Genomic DNA, 17,197 nt, shown 5'->3' on the forward strand with positions numbered 1-17,197 from the left:
GCGTGGTCAGCTGCAGCTCATTTGCCACAGAATCAGCCCTTGCAAAAACAGGGCTGGAAAAGAGCAAATAGAGCGAAATGAGGCATGACTAAAATTCATGATCTGTTTGGTATTTTGAAAAAAAAACTTCACAGACATGTTTTATATAGGTACAGTATGGCCCTACAATATACTGTTCAAATATAGCATGATAGGTCCACTTTAAACATTTAAGTCAACTTCAAAATTATACATGTACCCATTGGACAACACCATCAAACTGGGTGACATCCTCGCCCCAAATATTTAAAAGTGAAAAAGCAGAAGAACAATCGTGTTTACCCAGCACTGCATGGACGAGCATTTGAGAGCCCTGCTATTGCAGGCCTGTCACAAAACAGTCCAGGGGGGCAGGGTGGGCATCCATCAACTGCCTTCAGTCCTCTGAAGATGGAAAGTGAGCCTGTGGGGCAGGGGAGCGGAAAGCCAGTTCCAGAGGGGCAGTAGTGTCCAGAAGGACAGATGTGGGTTCTGGTAGAGTTCCCCTGAAATTAGGAAAACATCTAAATATTTGAACATCAACAACATGTGTGTACAAAAATACTAACAATACATATTACTGTAAAGTAAGCATTCAGCTCGCATCCAAAGTCTACTACTTCCGTGAGGTCTCCCGAGGCTGATACTTAAAACACAGACCTTTAACGAACACAAGACCACAATAATTTTAGAGGAGCTAGATTAATTAGATGTATTTTCAACATGATATGAATACTGAAATAGGACAAACATCATAAATATCGTCAATGCATGTTGGTTTGAGTGACCAATATGGTGGCCGAAATGTTACATCTCTGTCAGTACATTTAAGTATATCATGCTTCCCGGTGGACCTTGAGGCTTTATTTTGTGTTAGAGAAAAGTGATTCATCACCAAGGCACCATCAATAAGGATAGCTAATTAAATGTAAATGCAGCCATATTTTATATCTTCTGAAGTTGACATTTAGTTGATGGGGCTGTTAAAAGTGAGATAATGGGTACAAAATGAAAAAAAGGAAGCATGAATGTGCTCAGGCAATTTCCACTCAGATTTACATTTTTTCATTATATAAAAGGTCATTGGGTCAACAGTATCATTAAGAATCCATCTCTAAGAACAAGGACCTACTGACCAACAACTTCAGATTACATACTAACTGAGGCCACAGGGGAAAAGAACAGCACCTGATACTCAGTGGAGTAAGGGCTGGTTGATTCCCCGGGACAGAAGTACCCTCCCTCACAGAGTCCTGTTGGCAGCGACAGTCCAGGTTGAGAGCAGAACATTCCTGCAGGAACCACCAAAATAATAAAGTATTTGTCATTATTAATATTTCAAACACTGTAACCTCTCTGTGCACATGCAGTTTATGTATTTATTCATAATTATTAAAAATTAAGGCTTGGGTTATGATGATGTATATCAAACACTCATTCTTTCCACACCAGCAGGGCAGGGCAGGCAGGCATCCGGGCTGGAGGCTCCGATCTGGCTCTGCACAGTCCCAGATGGGCACGGGAACTCCAGTCCTAGAGTCAGGCCCGGAGGACAGTAATATCCGACTGGACACAGAGCAGGCTGTACAGAACCTGCATCTGAGAAGAATTAAGGAGGAAAATTAATTGAACACAATTCCACACCTTATGGTTGTCTAATGTCCTTGACTTTGAAAAGGTACAGCCGCATAATTAAATAAATGGATTATCTGACATTGTCAAATCATTTGTCATTTAGATTAACTGAGATAAAGAAAGGTGTCCATTAGCTGTTCCTATTTTGTATTAAGTCTGCTTAAATTAGTGGGATAATAAGCTTCCGAGTGACTTTGGACAATCCCCATAGATAGGTGTATTTGTAGCTTTCACTAAAAAGGGAACATATGGGCTTGAACATTTTCTGCACTAGCCAATCACTTGTGTCCTTTCAACATGTCTCTGATCATATCTGTGTCCCTTATTAAAACATGTCCTGTGGCTGCACTGCATGCTAATCTATTGTGACGAGTGAAAATTAATCACAATCTTTAATCCTCAGTGTATGGATCCCTCACTATATGACTGTTGAATAAAGAAAATCCTCTGCCTCTTGCAAAAGATAGCTCAAAGACAATCAATGTTTCCCACCTTGACAGTAATACCCAGGGGTACAGGCGGTGCAGTTGTTTTGATGCGTGTTGCCAATTTCAGAGCTGAAGGTCCCTGCAGGACAAGGTATAGGGACTGGTGTTCGACTGGGGCAGAAGAAACCAGCCGGGCAGAAAGCGTTATCTGCTCTGCTAGAACCCCGGTCACAATAAAACCCTGGCCAGCAATCACCTAAAGCACAAAAGGGATAATTACCAATTAAAATGGAGGATATTATCTTCAAAATTAATCAAATCAGGAGAAATGTCTTCCATCTACCTGCTCTCAGCCCCTGTTGGCAGAAAGTCCCGGGTGGACAGAGAGATCCAGTTTTATTGTCAGTCGGGTTGGGCACGGTGGCGCCCATAAGGCAGAGGAACCCAGAAGCACACAATCCTGAAGGTTGAATCAAACCTTCTGATCCACAAAACTGACCCGCTGGACACACTAGGCATTCGCCTGCCAACACAGATTGACAGCTTTGACTTTGGGCCAAACAGCAAAACAAGCTACATGCCAGGTGGGATCAATCACAATGTCTCCAACACGGTTGCACACTGCTGGAGATGCCAATGTGTTCAATTCAACTTCATTAAGGCAATCATTCATTTCAAGAAGACCAATCATATTTTGCCAGCCTTGAAAAGGTTTTATTTTATTGTAGACAGTTCATTCAGATTTCTTCCCCTTTGTTTTTTACGTAAAGACTAATAGGAAAATCCAATTTGACTGAAGCCCTCAGGAACACCAAAACACGTCTACCTTAGCAAGGCATTAACTCTCTCAATCAATGTAACCCTAGCCCTATTATTTAAAAAAAAAGAATAATGCCAGACAGTTGCGCAATTTAACTCCATTATTTGTGTTTTTCCACAAAGGGTTTTTACCTGTGGAAGTGAGACCGTGGCTGGGGCTGTAGGTGCCTTTTGGGCAGGGGACAGGCTGACTCTCCCTGGGGCAGATATAGCCGGCTGGGCAGGGCAGAGGGCTGGAGACCCCAGTGGAGCTCCCCCTTGTGGCGCTGGGACTCGGGGACTGGCAATGGAACCCAGGAGGACAGGGATTACACTCTTTCTGGCCGGCGAAATCCTGGAACGAGCCTAGCAAAGACATTCAAACTGTCATGAAGTCTTTGGAGAGGACAAGGGACTTTGTACAGTATAAAGTTAGTTGGTAAGAGTTATATTTATATAATGATTTCATCCTGCTTACCAAGCGGGCATGTTTTGCAGTAATCTTTGCCTTTTCCTCCGGTCTCATTTTGGTTAGAGCCAGCTGGGCAGGGTGAGGGCACAATGCTGCCCTCGGCACAATAGTGGCCTGCTGGACAAACACCACCAGATACACTTGACATTGGAGTGGCAGTATGGGACCCCTCGAGACAGTAGAAACCTGGGGAGAAAGATTTTCATAAAATGTTTGAAAAGCTAAGCATTTATATCAAGTAAGATTATGCAAATGCACTAGCATAACTAGTCAGATTTTGACCTGGCAGGCAGGCTCCAGAGACTGCAGAGAGGCCTGTCTCTGAACAGTAAAAGCCAGGACTGCAGCTACGACACTGAGACTCATCCACAAGCCCGCTCTGCTTACTGTCAAAAGAGGCATTTTAATGAGAAACAACTTAATAGTCACATCAAATCTCTTGTTTTATAACTTGAATATGTATACATACAAATCATTATGTTCCAGAGGGATTGTCATCTATGTGAATTTGATGACATCTTCACATTTTCAAATCATACTACTATATTCATAGAGTAACCATGCACTGTAGTAGTGTAGAGTGTAGTGTAAGAGTTCATATCTTTTGTTTTGTAAAAAACAAATGGTTAGTTGTCATCACAGATAGATTATAGTATAGAGAAACTGCAGGAAAAGCACCTGAATGTTCCTTTGGGGCATGGTTTTGGTACTGAAGTCCTCACAAAGCAGAAGAAGCCAGGAGGGCATGGGAATCCAGTTAGATTGTCCCGTGGTGAAGGTTCAGAAGCTCCACCAACACAAACAAACCCTGCAGTGCACGGCCCACTGGGGAAAGTCCTCCCTTTAAATAAGAATAATTCAAGCCAGGTTTATCACCCTAACAACAGAGCAGCAATTCACCTCTAATTGTTTCTAAAAGACATCACTAAATACCACAGCTCTTAGAAAGATAGATATTTATGAGAACAAATAACACAACACTAATAGAGTCAGGAGTGGAGGCATTGTACCTGTTCCTTTGCAGTACACCCCAGGGTCACAAAGTGAGCACTGCCATTCCTCAACCATTCCTGACTTGTTTCCATAGGTTCCTGCTGGACAGGGATGTTGATTGGCTGATCCACTGGGACAATAAAATCCTCTCTCACATGGCATTGGAATGTTCATTCCTGATGTACAGATGGGGCACAGAATGGAATTGACTTTTGAAGTGTCAATATTATTTGCATATGTATGTTCCCAGCTGCTTTGTAATCTAACAGTTTGTCAACCTGTCAGCTTCACCTTGATCTGGACAATGGGAACCAGCAGGACATGTCTCGCACGAGCCCTGGCCTTGTCTCAGCTGGTAGCTGCCTGGAAGGCAAGCAGTCGGTTTGACACTGCCCTGAAGCAAACATTAAATAAAACATCAGACTTAATATCTGCAGAATAACATACATGAAACATAACAATGGTGCAACAATGACAGTGGAGACGGAGACAGCCACAACACACAAAGAAGGCTGAGATGGTATGACAAAACAGGAAGAAAACATCAATTGACTTATTGTTTGCGGTAATGCACTTGTCACGACAGAAAAATAACTATAGCTAAGAAGGAAGACTCATGCAGACACATCACATGTAATATTCAGTAGTGATGACAGACAATAGCTGGCAGACCAATACTGGATGGCTGACCTTCTCACAATAATGTCCCACTGAGCAGACATTTTGTTGTGGTCTCTCAGCGTTCTGCCCCTCAGGACAGTAGTAGCCTTCTGCACACCAGCCACTTGGCTCAGTTTTTCCTCTCTGGTGGCAGTAGTGACCTTGAGGACACTGCTGGCAAGCCTCCACTGTAGACCCACCCAAGGAGCCTGATGGTTGGCACACAATTGAAAATGAACTCATAAATTGATATAGAGTACTTAAGTCTTCAATTAAATATTGTTCTATATTTATCTCAATGTGGCATCAGTGTTTGTTGACTTGAAAACAAAATTGGCAAAATGAAAGCACATAAAATAGATAATGTTAATATGATGAAAAGCACATAATGTATTCCCTCGTCAGTTCCTAATTCATAACCATACAAAGAGCTACAGCCCATTTTAATATGATTCTAGTTGTCCGCCGCAAGACAAGAATACAATTACACGATTAAACTACTTTGTTACTGAAATTATTCATAGGCGCCCAAGGGAGATAAAAATGCTTCAATGGAAGCTTTAATTTTCTCCGCATCACTGAACTGCAATGACAGAGATCAGTTCATGTAAGGTCATGAGCGTGCAACACTGACAATGGATTCAAATGGATCCAAAGAGGATTAGATGTTGTATGTCTCTGTTTAGCAATGTGTCTTATTACTCATTCATCATCTCCTCATGACCAAACAAGCCCAAGGGATTAATGACTTGCCTGTTTTTAAGAAAAGAAATATCAAACACAAAGTATTTTTATAACTAAATATATGATATTATGATATCAATAAAACAATTACAACTATATCAAAAAAGGGTTTGATCTCACTTTGTATGGTTCCAACAGGACAAGGCAGAGGAAGAAGAGTTCCAGGGGGGCAGTAGTGTCCCGGGGGACAAAGGGAGGCATGGGGGTTTAAAGAGCCTTTGGGACAGTAATATCCTGCTGCACAGGGCCCTGTCGGGACATCCAGACCAGTCTTGTTACAGTAAGAGCCAGCCTCACAGGGTAGGGGGAATGCAGAGCCCAAAGGACAATAGAAGCCTGAAAAATAGCCACGGAAAGTATCACTGAAATATATCAACTTCAGCAAGATCCAAAGTCCAATCAGGAGGATTAATGTTCCTAAGCCCACAGTTCCTCTAGAGATGAAGGATTTGTTCAGACTTTAGCTTTTAATTCCCACACTCTTGTTTTTTTCGTGTAAAGCTGTTTCTTCCTTTTTTTGTGTTTCTCTTGTATGTGCACCATCACCAAACCATCTGCAGCTCCTCAAGGGAGAAGTCCATCTCTAGCTCTCTTTAGGCTTTCAGGTCTTTATAAATGGGAGTGTGAACCTTCAAAAAACACGGTTTTTGAGAAGGGTTATTCTTTTTGAATAACCATCAGCGTTTTTTAATGACAAAAAGTAACATTTAATGTATTATTTGAGTGTTCGTATAAAACAAAGATGAAGAGGTATTAAATTGGGTTATCATGGACAGACTGTACAGATAAGATCAAATCAGTCTTATGTCACAGCATTTGAGTATATGGGACAAACATGTCATGAGCAAGAAAGATAAGATGTGCGCCTGAAGCAATAAACAAAGTATCACATCAAGCTAACACAGGTTCACTGTCAGGATTTACCCACCCTTAGGGCATATGTCTCCTCTGTAGGTGGAGCAGGCATAATGTGGACTCTTGAGACATGGCGGTGAGTCACTCAGAATGCTGTCTGAATCTGCCTGAGGTGGCGTTACCACTTCAATCCAGCCAGCTTTGCTTCCTATAATAGAACACAGTCAATAAAACATGAGAGATGTCCCAGTTAGTATATTTGTCTTGCAGAGAGGAAACCAAAAAAGGAGTTTCTCTTGTCTCTGTAAATGCTGAATAAACAGTTCAAACTGCCAAAAGAACAAAAATAAATACAAAAATGTAACACTGAAAGGAGAAAGATTAATTGTAGACTTCTTGAGGGGAAGGTTAGGCTGAAAATGCTACTGCTTTGTGGGACATTTATCAAAACATGCAAGGCTTTGTGCTCTAGTTGAATAATTTAAAGAAAGTCATGCCCTTTTAAAAGGATGCATTTGCTGTGTTATTACATCAAGAGACACATATTTTACCAGAGTTCCGGGAGTTATTGAAGCAAGACAGATTGTGAATCCAGAGGGCGGCGTCTGTCTTCGGTTTATAATCCTCCAGTATTTCACAAAGACAGCTCAATGTAGCGGAGTTTGCTCGAGGTGTGGGGCTCTTTGTATCTCCAGAGCAGAAAAAACCTGCAAAGCACAGACCTGACACAAGGAGGTAAGAGAAAACTGGAAAGACTATCCATCACATATTATGTCCTCCTAGTTTATCAGTTCATTATATTATGTATTTAATCGCCAGAAAAAATTGTTTATGTGCACAGCAATTCAGGCATCTAGAACATGACCCTGCACTTAGTTGTGATTTACATCTAAAGCATGACACGTGGATTTCAAACAGTTGGCACTCGATGATAAGACTAACTCTCCTTGACTAACTGGAAACCTGGTGAAATCCCCCACCTGTGGGCTGTGAGCTTCCAGGAGTGACGCAGTATTTCCCTGGGGGGCAACGGCGGCACTGAGTGGGGGAGTAAGCTCCAGGGTCTGGGAGGAAGCTGCCCGCGGGACAGGGTATTGGTAACCCGCTACCTTGTGGACAGATGTGCCCCATGGGACAAACATCTCCATAAGACTGTGAGACAGGGGAAGGCTCAGTGGACCCCAGGGAACAAACATGTCCTGTGGTAGACAATGCTATTAGACATCTCACTTACAACCTGCAACATTCATGGGAAACTGTGGCTCAATTCAGTGAAGAAATGCAGGAGAGGAAAAGACACTTGTATAACTAAATTTTCTGAAACCATTTCCCATGGTCATGCTGGTCTGTCAAACCTGGGCTGCAGGGTCCAGACGGCTCTGTCAGGCCACTGCTGTTACAGAAGGAGCCAGAGGGGCAGGGGGGGCAGTCAGCCAGGGACGTCCTGCCAGCTGATGCACTCACACTGCCCATCGGACATGGAGATGGCACAACTGAACCCTCCATACAGTAGAATCCTGGGCATGGTAATGCATATTTGAATCATTATAGGCTTCAGTTCACTTTGTATATTTGTGTTCACGTCATAAAATGTGAGTTAATTACCTGGTGGGCAGCTGTTACAAGTGTGTTGTCCAGATACAGATTGAAATGTGCCAGGGCTACATATGTCCAGCTCAGCACTACCGAGTGGACACTCATGGCCAGGTGGGCAGCGATGGCCTGAAACACAATTAGATAAATTAAAAGTTTAAACTGTCCTCTCGTCCCTCCTTGTTTACATGGATAACAAAGAAATGTGAAGATAAAATATGCTTCTTATATAATGTATCATCTTAAAAAGGTATTTGTGTTGCACTTTCTGATGTAAGAAAGCATTGCTGTTGCATTTTGCCATACTCTATTTAGTACCATGGAAAAAAGGACTGAATAAGAGAGTGACTGAGCAAAATGTGTCCTGTAAAAGAAGAGAAGAGAAAGCAGGCTCAGCTAGATGCGTGCCCTGACTCTGAGCTGGAGACTCTTTATGGATTCTGGGTCATTTCATGTTCAAATTAGTAAGACGCCTTCTTGTTGAGTGGAGAAAATAGGTCGAGGATGCCTTTAAAAGAATATCTAGGTGTGCATGTGGGAGGAGGAAAGCACATCTGAGGCATATACGGTAATCACCTCCATGGTATAGCATTATGAATAGTATGATTTGTTCTGCTACAAATCTATAGAACCAGTAACTCAACCAGGTACAGAAAAACGAGATTTGGAGAGAAGACACCTCATGAAAATACCTTAACATAATAAAGTTTAAAAACATTCATACAAAGGTGGGTCCTAAAGGATTGCATGCTGGTAATCAAACAGATGATCAAATATGTCAAGTTATATTTAAAATAACTCGACTAAATAGTAAAACAGTGCCACAAAACAACAAAAATAGATGGGACGTAGTTGCTCTCCGTAAAACCCATATATCTCCAACATTTATTTTCAGGAAAGCTTAAGGATTAGGTGTTTCTTCTCTACCTTCCTTCAACTTGATAAACAACAACCAACTGGAAATTAAGAAGAGGCAATGAGCTTGAGATTCTGAAGACACATGGTTTTCACAGACAAGACAAATGCCATATGGAGAATTGTGCAAACCGTTATGCAGTATGATACAATGTTTGTAAATGAAATACATTTTTCAAAGTACAGACATTTTTCCTTGTAGTACTTTCTTATCCACTTGATGTGCAATATCATTCACTTGTGAAGTTGCACAACAGTATGACCTTTACAGGGAGAGAATGAAGTTAAGCTTGGTCTTCTGAATCAACTTCATCATGTGAGCATTATTATTTGAAGCCAGACTTACAGTACATGATCAGACATTGTGCTAAGAAACAAAGGTAAAAAAAGAAGTGCAAGGAAGTGCAAAGGAAGTGCAAAGACTCCCCTGAACTTGAGCTGACCCCTGGTGATGTGTAGTGTACCTGGCTGATGTCCGGACACTGATCCTGGCGGGCAGAACCACCCCGGGGGACAGAGGAGGTCGGCAGATGTCTGAGCCCATGAGGGGCAGTAAGACCCCGGGTAACAAGCTGCACAGTCGGCCTCAGACTCAGCCGCAGACCTTCCCAAGAAAGTGCCTATGTTGGGCAGACAAATTATCATTCGAGCAAAGATTACTCCTTTTGTCTCTCTCTCATAGACATACTGTATACATCCAGAGAAAAGGAAATAGTATGACATAATTGTGTTAAACAGTATATATGCACCATGTATGGCTCAATTATTTCACTTAAGGTTAAGTAGCAAGCTAACCATTTTGACAGTTTTATTGGGCTCCTATTAGCTTTTACAACCATCTGTAAAAATGCTGGATACATTAAGCCATTATATTGTACCTCTGGAGGTTTTATGGAACTGTACACTACCTTTAGAGGCAGTGTAATAAAAAGCAAGAGGTCAGACACAATAGTCATTAAGTGAAATGACAGGAGAATTATATACTTCTGTTTAGCTACATAAGAGAAATCATTTCCTCTTCTTTCAGAACTCTATTCAGATATTTTAGTTTTTACCTGGAGGACAGGGGCTTGGCTTTGCACTCCCTTTAGGACAGTAGTGGCCTGCAGGACACACACCACCATGGAACTGACCCATGGTTGAATTGCCAGAATGTGGGGATGTTGTTGTGGTTTCTCCTGTAACTGAGACAATAGACCTTTACTGCATGTCATTACTCATTAGGTTAGTGAGTGTACTAAAAGGCCAGAGCCATTTGCTGCATTCCCAAGGAGATATATACTACTAAGAGAAATCAGTGGAAGTGGTGGTAGTGTTCTGTGGAGAAAGAATCAGCACTGTGGAGTCAAAGGTCATGAAAATGTTAAATAAAAAAGAAGTGCTTTGATCGAAAATATTGCATAGAAGAACATTGTTCAAGCTTGTGTCGGATGCCTTGTTTTTCTATATTACAAACTAGTTGTTCATGGTTGCCAAACACTTCTTAAAGTGCAAGAACAATCAGTCTATTACCTGTATAGTTACCCCAAGGTGTGGCTGTTCTGGATCCCTCCCTGCAGTAAAAGCCTGGCTTGCACAGCCCAGATGGGGAGGAAAGGCCAACCTCAGCGCAGTAATGGCCAGGCAAACAGGGCTGACATACTTCTATAGAAACTGCCCCTGGAACAACAGAAACACAATTTGTATGTGTGATGTAAATGATTAAAATGTGATTAATAAGGGTCAAATTAAATAATTCCTCTTGGAAAAATATTAGATCAATAACAAAAATTCCCAGTTACATTGCCATTATGTTCAAATGTCAGCAATAGTGTATCTGTAATTATTCAGTGTTTTCACCGTCTACGGAGCTGAAGGAGCTTGCAGGGCAGGGAACCATCAAGCTGGTACCCTGGGGGCAATAGGACCCTGGAGAGCAGCGGCCTCCTGTTGGGCCCTCCTCCGGCTGGGCAGAAACAGAACCATGGATACAGAGGTAACTATGGGCAGCAACATAATGAAGACAGAGACGATAGGGAGGGGGATGTGGGAGGTAGGAAGTGATAGACGAAACAGAGGGAGACACAGCAAAAGTGAGGTTTAATTATAGAAAAGGGAGACAGAATTAAACAAAACAGGATATCTTGTAAAGTCTTTCTATTAGTATGAAGTATGTGTTCAGATTGCATGTGTTTACCCAGGAGAGCAGACCCCAGTGGGAGCAGCCAGTCCAGAGGAACTGCAATATCTCCCTGGAGGGCAGAGCGCACAGCCCGACTTATTGGACAAACCCATCTGCCTGCTGAAGGCACCAGCTGGGCATGGGAATGCTACACCAGACTGTGTTCCTGCAGATAAATAGCGTATAATATCTACAGATGGTCCAGGACTTAACATCACAGAACACTTTGTGAAGGCCGTCCTTATCTTGATTATGCTCTATAATCGACATTTGCATAATTAGAAAGCCATTTACTGTTACAGCCACTTAATCTTGAGCACACACAAAACAAGAACAATATTCAACACTGTTTTGCATGCAGTACAACACGTTTTTATACCATTAATCAATCTCACTGAGCCTGAACCATTACCTGTGTCCCACATACATTATATTGATACCTGACAACATTATTCATTTGTCAATATGTGTGGGAATAGCTGAACTATTGTATCCTACCTGGTGGGCAATAGTGTCCTTTTGGGCACAACGTGGGAGAGTGAGTGCCAGAAACATGCACAGTGCCACTATCCACTGATCCAGCACAGTAAAATCCTGCCGGACATTGAAAACACTCTCCCTGTGGAGAAGTAAATAGTGCTCATTATTCTACAGTATATACACAGACTAGTTACAAGAGTTTGACAACTAATGTCCACAAATGTAAACAGACATGAAACGTTTCGGTGCTTGTGTTGAAGAATCTAAAAGCTAAACTTGAAACTGTTTACAGTACACAGAGTGGTTGGAGATGCTTTCAGGAGGCCATTATTTTCTTTATAATGAGTAAATAAGTAAGAATCCCAATACACCCATCTTTTAAACAGTTAGTTAATAGCACTACTAGATCTAGTTTGAAAGTAAAACTTTGTTTTCAGCCAAGTATATCAAGCCTTATACTGAATAATTGAGAATTGCTGCTACTATAGGTTATTCTATTTGCATTATATACTGTAGTGGATGCACTTTGCATTTGGGACTATAGGTCCAATCAGAATATGAGCATACTGTTCAGCCTCATCCTTCTCACCTGACCGGGTAAATCCTGGTAGGTTCCTGGTAAGCAAGGCACCTGTCTACCAGATCCAGGTGGGCACATATTTCCAGGTGAGCAGGGTATAGCGGCCTGCTGGCTGCTGTTAACTTTGCCTGGGCAGTAATAGCCCGCTGGACAGATATGAGAAGGGAAAGAGAGCCCTCTGGTGACACACAGGAAACCTACAAAACAAAATGAGCACTGTTGAGCAGCCGCACACGTCGTGTGAAGGGATTATGCCACAGATAAATCAAGTTATGTAATGAATGCTTTATCTTCTGGCAGATAGAAGGCACATAATTAAACACTAATGTATGCAACATAAATTAGTTCCAACCTGGAGGACAAGTCAGACAGTCGGAGAGATAACGGTTTCTGGTTGTGTTGCTGTAGCTTCCTATAGGACAGGGCACTGGTGCTGAGGAGCCCTGGGGACAGTAATGACCTTCAGGACATCTGTCCCCTGTCGTTTCTCCATCCTCTGGTGTGGGTGACCAGGCCCCAGAGAGGCAGTAGTACCCTGCTTCGCATTGGCCTGTTGCAACACTCTTCCCAGGAGACAAACAGAAGGAGCCTGGTTTGATAGGAAAACGAGTGAAATTGAGTGGAAGGGAAAACTAACCTGAATTACCCTGCAAAGCGGAAAATGGGGGAAAAGGCACTGCATACCGTATTAATTCAAGTTTCAGTGCAGCATTTGTTTGATTTATGTTAAAAACAGTTATTAATAAAAGTTGCTTTTTAAAGTTTAATTGATTCTGGCAATACAGTGTTTAATTTCCATGGACCGTCAAGGTCGTCTTAAACTCTTAGTCAACAACAACAACTTTAAGGAAGCTCATAAACATTGGCAGTAAATGGTGTGTGACCTGGAGGGCAGGGCAAGCAGTCCTGGGGTTGTGCCATCCGAGTGTGGGGGTTAATGGAGCCAGCTGGACACGGGTACTGGTGTTTGGACCAGGTCCCGGACAAGCAGTAATGACCCACTGGACACTCATAAGTCCTCGACAGAGAGCCGTTATTGCCAGGACAGTAAAAACTATCCAGACAAAACAAAAAAGGATGGGATAATTTAGTTCTTGGCTACTAAAAGTGGCATTGAAACATGAATATACTGTTGCTATATATATATATGTATGCAGTGCTCGGGGGAATTCATTAATGTGTGTAAACATCTACTATTTAAAAGGTTTCATAGTTCATCATGTTTATATGTGACAATTTATCTATGTTTATGGTGCAGTGTGACTGCGTGTGGCTAACAAGGGAGTTTACCCCTGGGGACAGGCACCACAGCCGGCTCCGCTGTCCTCCGTACTGATGGTTCCCAGCGGGCACTGCTGAGGAGCCACAGAGCCCTCAGAGCAGTAATATCCTGGATGTGTGAAGGCAAGAGTCATGAAAGTGCTGCACACTCAAGTGCAAACACAGAGACACGCACAATCTACAGGGGATAGGCTTCAGTATCCACTGTCAACAGAGTAGCTGCTTATGTCAAGCCCTATTACATTAAAAGGTTTTGTTTACCTGATCACTAAGCTTGTTCTGGGTTTATGTAAATGTGTAACCTAATTGTGTACCGCACTTCTTTTGTATTTTATATACTGTAATGCTTAAGAAATTGCATCTTGCCTGTAAACAATGGAAACCTTATTACTCTATCCCAGTGTGTTCTGTATTGACTCTCTTTGTGCATTTTCTTTCGAGAGTTTGTTCTGTACGGTAATTTTTTTTAAAAATATTAAATACAAATGTCTTGATTTGAAGGGATCTGATTACCTTTTGGGCACGGTCCTCCCCGGCTGTCTATCAGAGGAGGGTCAGGGCGATCTGCACCCCCCAGACAGAAGAAACCTTCCCAGCATTCCCCTGAAGGGACCGAAATCCCTGCAGCATCGCAATAGTAACCAGGGAGACATGGCTGGCAATCCTCCTGAGAGGTGAAATGAAACAGGCAGAGAGAGATGGGCAGTTAGAAAATGAAAGAAAGAGAGTGCCTCATTGTAAAATTGATTTGGGATTAGATATTGATTGGCTGTCACACTGAAAGACAGAGGAAACATGTAAGTACTTCTCCTCTTAATTGTATACTGATTAGGGTGCATGTAATGTAGCAGGACCATACATTTGTTTTGAAAGTACAGTATTTAAGACATCCTCACAGTGTTTTATATTAAATATTAGGAAATAATGAAGAAGTAAAAATAAAATTAAGAAATTACTACATAATTAACAGATAATTAATATAAATGATTTTGTTTTATAATGTTGCATCATTCATTCTTTGTCTGTCTTTTAATATAAACAGGGAAGAGCCAATTATGTGGCTGGCTGTTGCTATGAATACAATAAATATATACCTCATTTCTTTATGTATTCATGTGAGTATGAGTATTCATTTCATGTCCTATGAATCACTGATTATCCTCATTTGATGCAGGAAAAAAAATTATATTTAGTTGTTGAATATTTGTTTTCACTATTAACACAAAAAAAAGAAGAATATTGTAAAAGATACATGTAAGTGCAATATTGATTCAGTGACCTGGGAGGCTAATTTGGTGAGATCAGAGAATGTTCCACGTGGACAGGGCAGAGGATTTATGGCGGCTTGGGGGCAGTAATGACCGGCAGGACATGGCCCTCCCTCTTCTGATGAGACACAGAAAACAAAACTGCCATTTGTCCACAATCTCCAAATAGGAACATTGATGGAGAACGACTTCCTCACATAATAACAAGGCTGACAATTCCATATTTCCTGAATGTGCGAACCTGCAGTAGATATCTTGTAAATATATTTATCACCTGCAGCCCGTGACAGGGGTTGTGGAGAGGTGTTTCCATGAGAGCAGTAATATCCTTCTTGACATTGTCCAGTGACAGCTGTGCCATTTCTGGAAGAGCAGTAATGGCCGCCGTCACACTGCCTGCACTGAGAAACGGACCAGTAGCCGGGGTCAGGGCCATAAGTTCCCTCTGGACAGCCTCTTAAGTCAAATCCAGTTCTTTCAGGGCAGTAAAAGCCTGTAAGCCACATAACAGTCACAAAAAACATTTATAGATAAAAAGGATACGAAAACATTATCAACACCGAAGTAATATATGAATGGTTTCAAGGACATACGATGCAACAAATGACAGACCTGGAGGACACGAGTACAGAGAGCCAGACACACAGTACCAGCCTGCCACACATGGCTCACACTCAGTAGCATGTGTAACAGCAACATAAGTCCCTGGTTTACAAGGCAGAGGTTGAACAGTGGCCTCTGGACAGTAGGAACCCTCAGGACATGGTCCCCCTGTAATTCCATCAGTAGGGTTGGGTGTCACGGCTCCCTTAACACAGTAAAATCTGCAAAAGAAACATGAAATGAGACTATGAGCATGACAGAAAGAAATGCAATAACAAGGACAACATTTTTATTTTGTGACAAGCGGTATACCCCCCACTGCAAGGCCCACTAGGCTTAGTGAGACCAGCAGAGTCGCAGTAAAATCCACCCAGACACAGTTTGCAGTCCTCCTGATTACGCAGTCCTGAGCTGTTTGACCAGCTGCCTTCAGGGCAGGCCATAGGAGCTGTTGTGCCTGTTAATATGAAACAAACATTAAGAGAACTATTAAAAGGCTATTAAAATATGTCACGAACAATGGAGTTATTGGGTTTGTCAATGCAATATAGTGTACATTTGTTGTACCAATTGTTATTAGATATAAAGTGTAACTAAATAAGTGAGACATACAGTACAAGAGCATGTTGCTGCGTGCAGAGTTGATAAAGTCAGAGTTTGCCCTACAGCAGTATTTCTAAAGCATAGGTCAGTGCCCCAAGTCTGATAGGACAACAAAGTGCACACATTAGTTTGAAGAAAACTGTATACCAAGTTTCAAGATAAATGTTGTCAGTACTTCCTGTAGGCCACCAAATGGAAATTAGCATGAATAAAACATTGTAGCCTGTGAATTTGACGGGGTAGAATGTTAATAGCCTAAAACAGTATATATTTGGTTACATTAACCTACGAATCAAGTGTTGGATTTAAAAACATTATTTTAAAAACTTGGGAAGTTTATAACATAACAATATAGCAGCAATAAAGCAGCTGATGGCTAATGTAATGAAATGTAATGTAGCATGGCTGATGCAAGCCAGTAACCTGAGGGGCAGTATTGACCAGGTGGACACAGGGAACCTGAGCGTCCATCAAGTGGGCTTGGAGAGGAAGCCCCCTCTCTGCACCAATAACCAGCATTGCATGGTCCTATAGGTAGTAGAATATAACAACACGTAATCATGATACAGTAATGTAGACAAAACCACAGCTCCACAGTACATGCTACCTAGTACAAATTTGGGGTTTAACGACTTGACCAACAAAATTAGCTTTTCAGCTTTTAGTCTCTGATATACTGTACAGATACTTGAATGGAATGGCTGACATGGAGGATTAAGAAAAATGTGCAGTGGTCTCTTAATTTTTTCCAGAGCTGTATCTCTAAACCAAGGAAAATAATCAAAATACCATTACTCGTCCCACAGAGGGGACATGAACATTGTAACAGCAAAAGTGAGGAAACTACTCAGCTGTGAGTATAGCTGCTGTAACAAGGCTGCCACTCAAGCAGCACCAGAATTTAATGACAAAAATACTGTAAATCCATAGCTTTTTGCGCTAGAGTTAGGTTAGAGGAATAGGTTTATTCACCGTTTATAAATATGTTGCTGAATATTTGTATGTACAGCAGTGTTTTCCCTAGGATGGAGTCATAGCAGCGGTGCTAAGGCACGTGGGCCCAGCATAATGTGAGCGCGGAGCGCGTGGAATTTTTTAGCGCGTGCGAAG

The 17,197-nt window shown here is 41.9% G+C and overlaps 1 protein-coding gene and 1 long non-coding RNA gene across 2 annotated transcripts; both read right to left on the minus strand.

Annotated features, from left to right (window-relative positions):
- Positions 1-317: 317 nt before the first annotated feature.
- Positions 318-15,219, minus strand: LOC104967245 (zonadhesin-like). The gene is made up of 31 exons (XM_010796662.1): positions 15,156-15,219; positions 14,893-14,999; positions 14,127-14,280; positions 13,623-13,722; positions 13,217-13,386; positions 12,685-12,921; positions 12,342-12,529; positions 11,771-11,891; positions 11,288-11,438; positions 10,951-11,090; positions 10,624-10,770; positions 10,167-10,295; positions 9,576-9,731; positions 8,209-8,325; positions 7,959-8,120; positions 7,584-7,802; positions 7,155-7,325; positions 6,677-6,811; positions 5,869-6,084; positions 5,035-5,213; positions 4,636-4,738; positions 4,362-4,520; positions 4,030-4,192; positions 3,634-3,737; positions 3,358-3,537; positions 3,033-3,245; positions 2,425-2,604; positions 2,146-2,337; positions 1,468-1,617; positions 1,207-1,310; positions 318-524 (listed from the first exon to the last, which is right to left on the minus strand). The coding sequence occupies exons 5-31, from the start codon at positions 13,251-13,253 to the stop codon at positions 318-320; spliced, it is 4,260 nt and encodes a 1,419-aa protein (XP_010794964.1). The 5' UTR covers positions 13,254-13,386; positions 13,623-13,722; positions 14,127-14,280; positions 14,893-14,999; positions 15,156-15,219.
- Positions 15,220-15,654: 435 nt separating this feature from the next.
- On the minus strand, positions 15,655-16,597 carry LOC104966843 (uncharacterized). The gene is made up of 3 exons (XR_800682.1): positions 16,511-16,597; positions 15,797-15,941; positions 15,655-15,705 (listed from the first exon to the last, which is right to left on the minus strand). It is a non-coding gene; the product is annotated as an uncharacterized lncRNA (long non-coding RNA).
- Between the last annotated feature and the right edge of the window lie 600 nt (positions 16,598-17,197).

The sequence above is a fragment of the Notothenia coriiceps genome, unplaced genomic scaffold (genome assembly GCF_000735185.1).
Source record: "Notothenia coriiceps isolate Sejong01 unplaced genomic scaffold, NC01 NC01_scaffold00037250, whole genome shotgun sequence".
NCBI lineage: Eukaryota > Metazoa > Chordata > Actinopteri > Perciformes > Nototheniidae > Notothenia > Notothenia coriiceps.

Excerpts from the sequence above, each read along its gene's own strand:
- LOC104967245 (XM_010796662.1), bottom strand. The coding sequence starts at position 13,253 with ATGGCACAACCCCAGGACTGCTTGCCCTGCCCTCCAG. Across the intron at positions 4,521-4,635 it reads TTCCCATTGTCCAGATCAAG|GAATGAACATTCCAATGCCA; the intron begins GTGAAGCTGACA and ends TCTGTACATCAG. Across the intron at positions 3,538-3,633 it reads CTCTGGAGCCTGCCTGCCAG|GTTTCTACTGTCTCGAGGGG; the intron begins GTCAAAATCTGA and ends CTTTCTCCCCAG.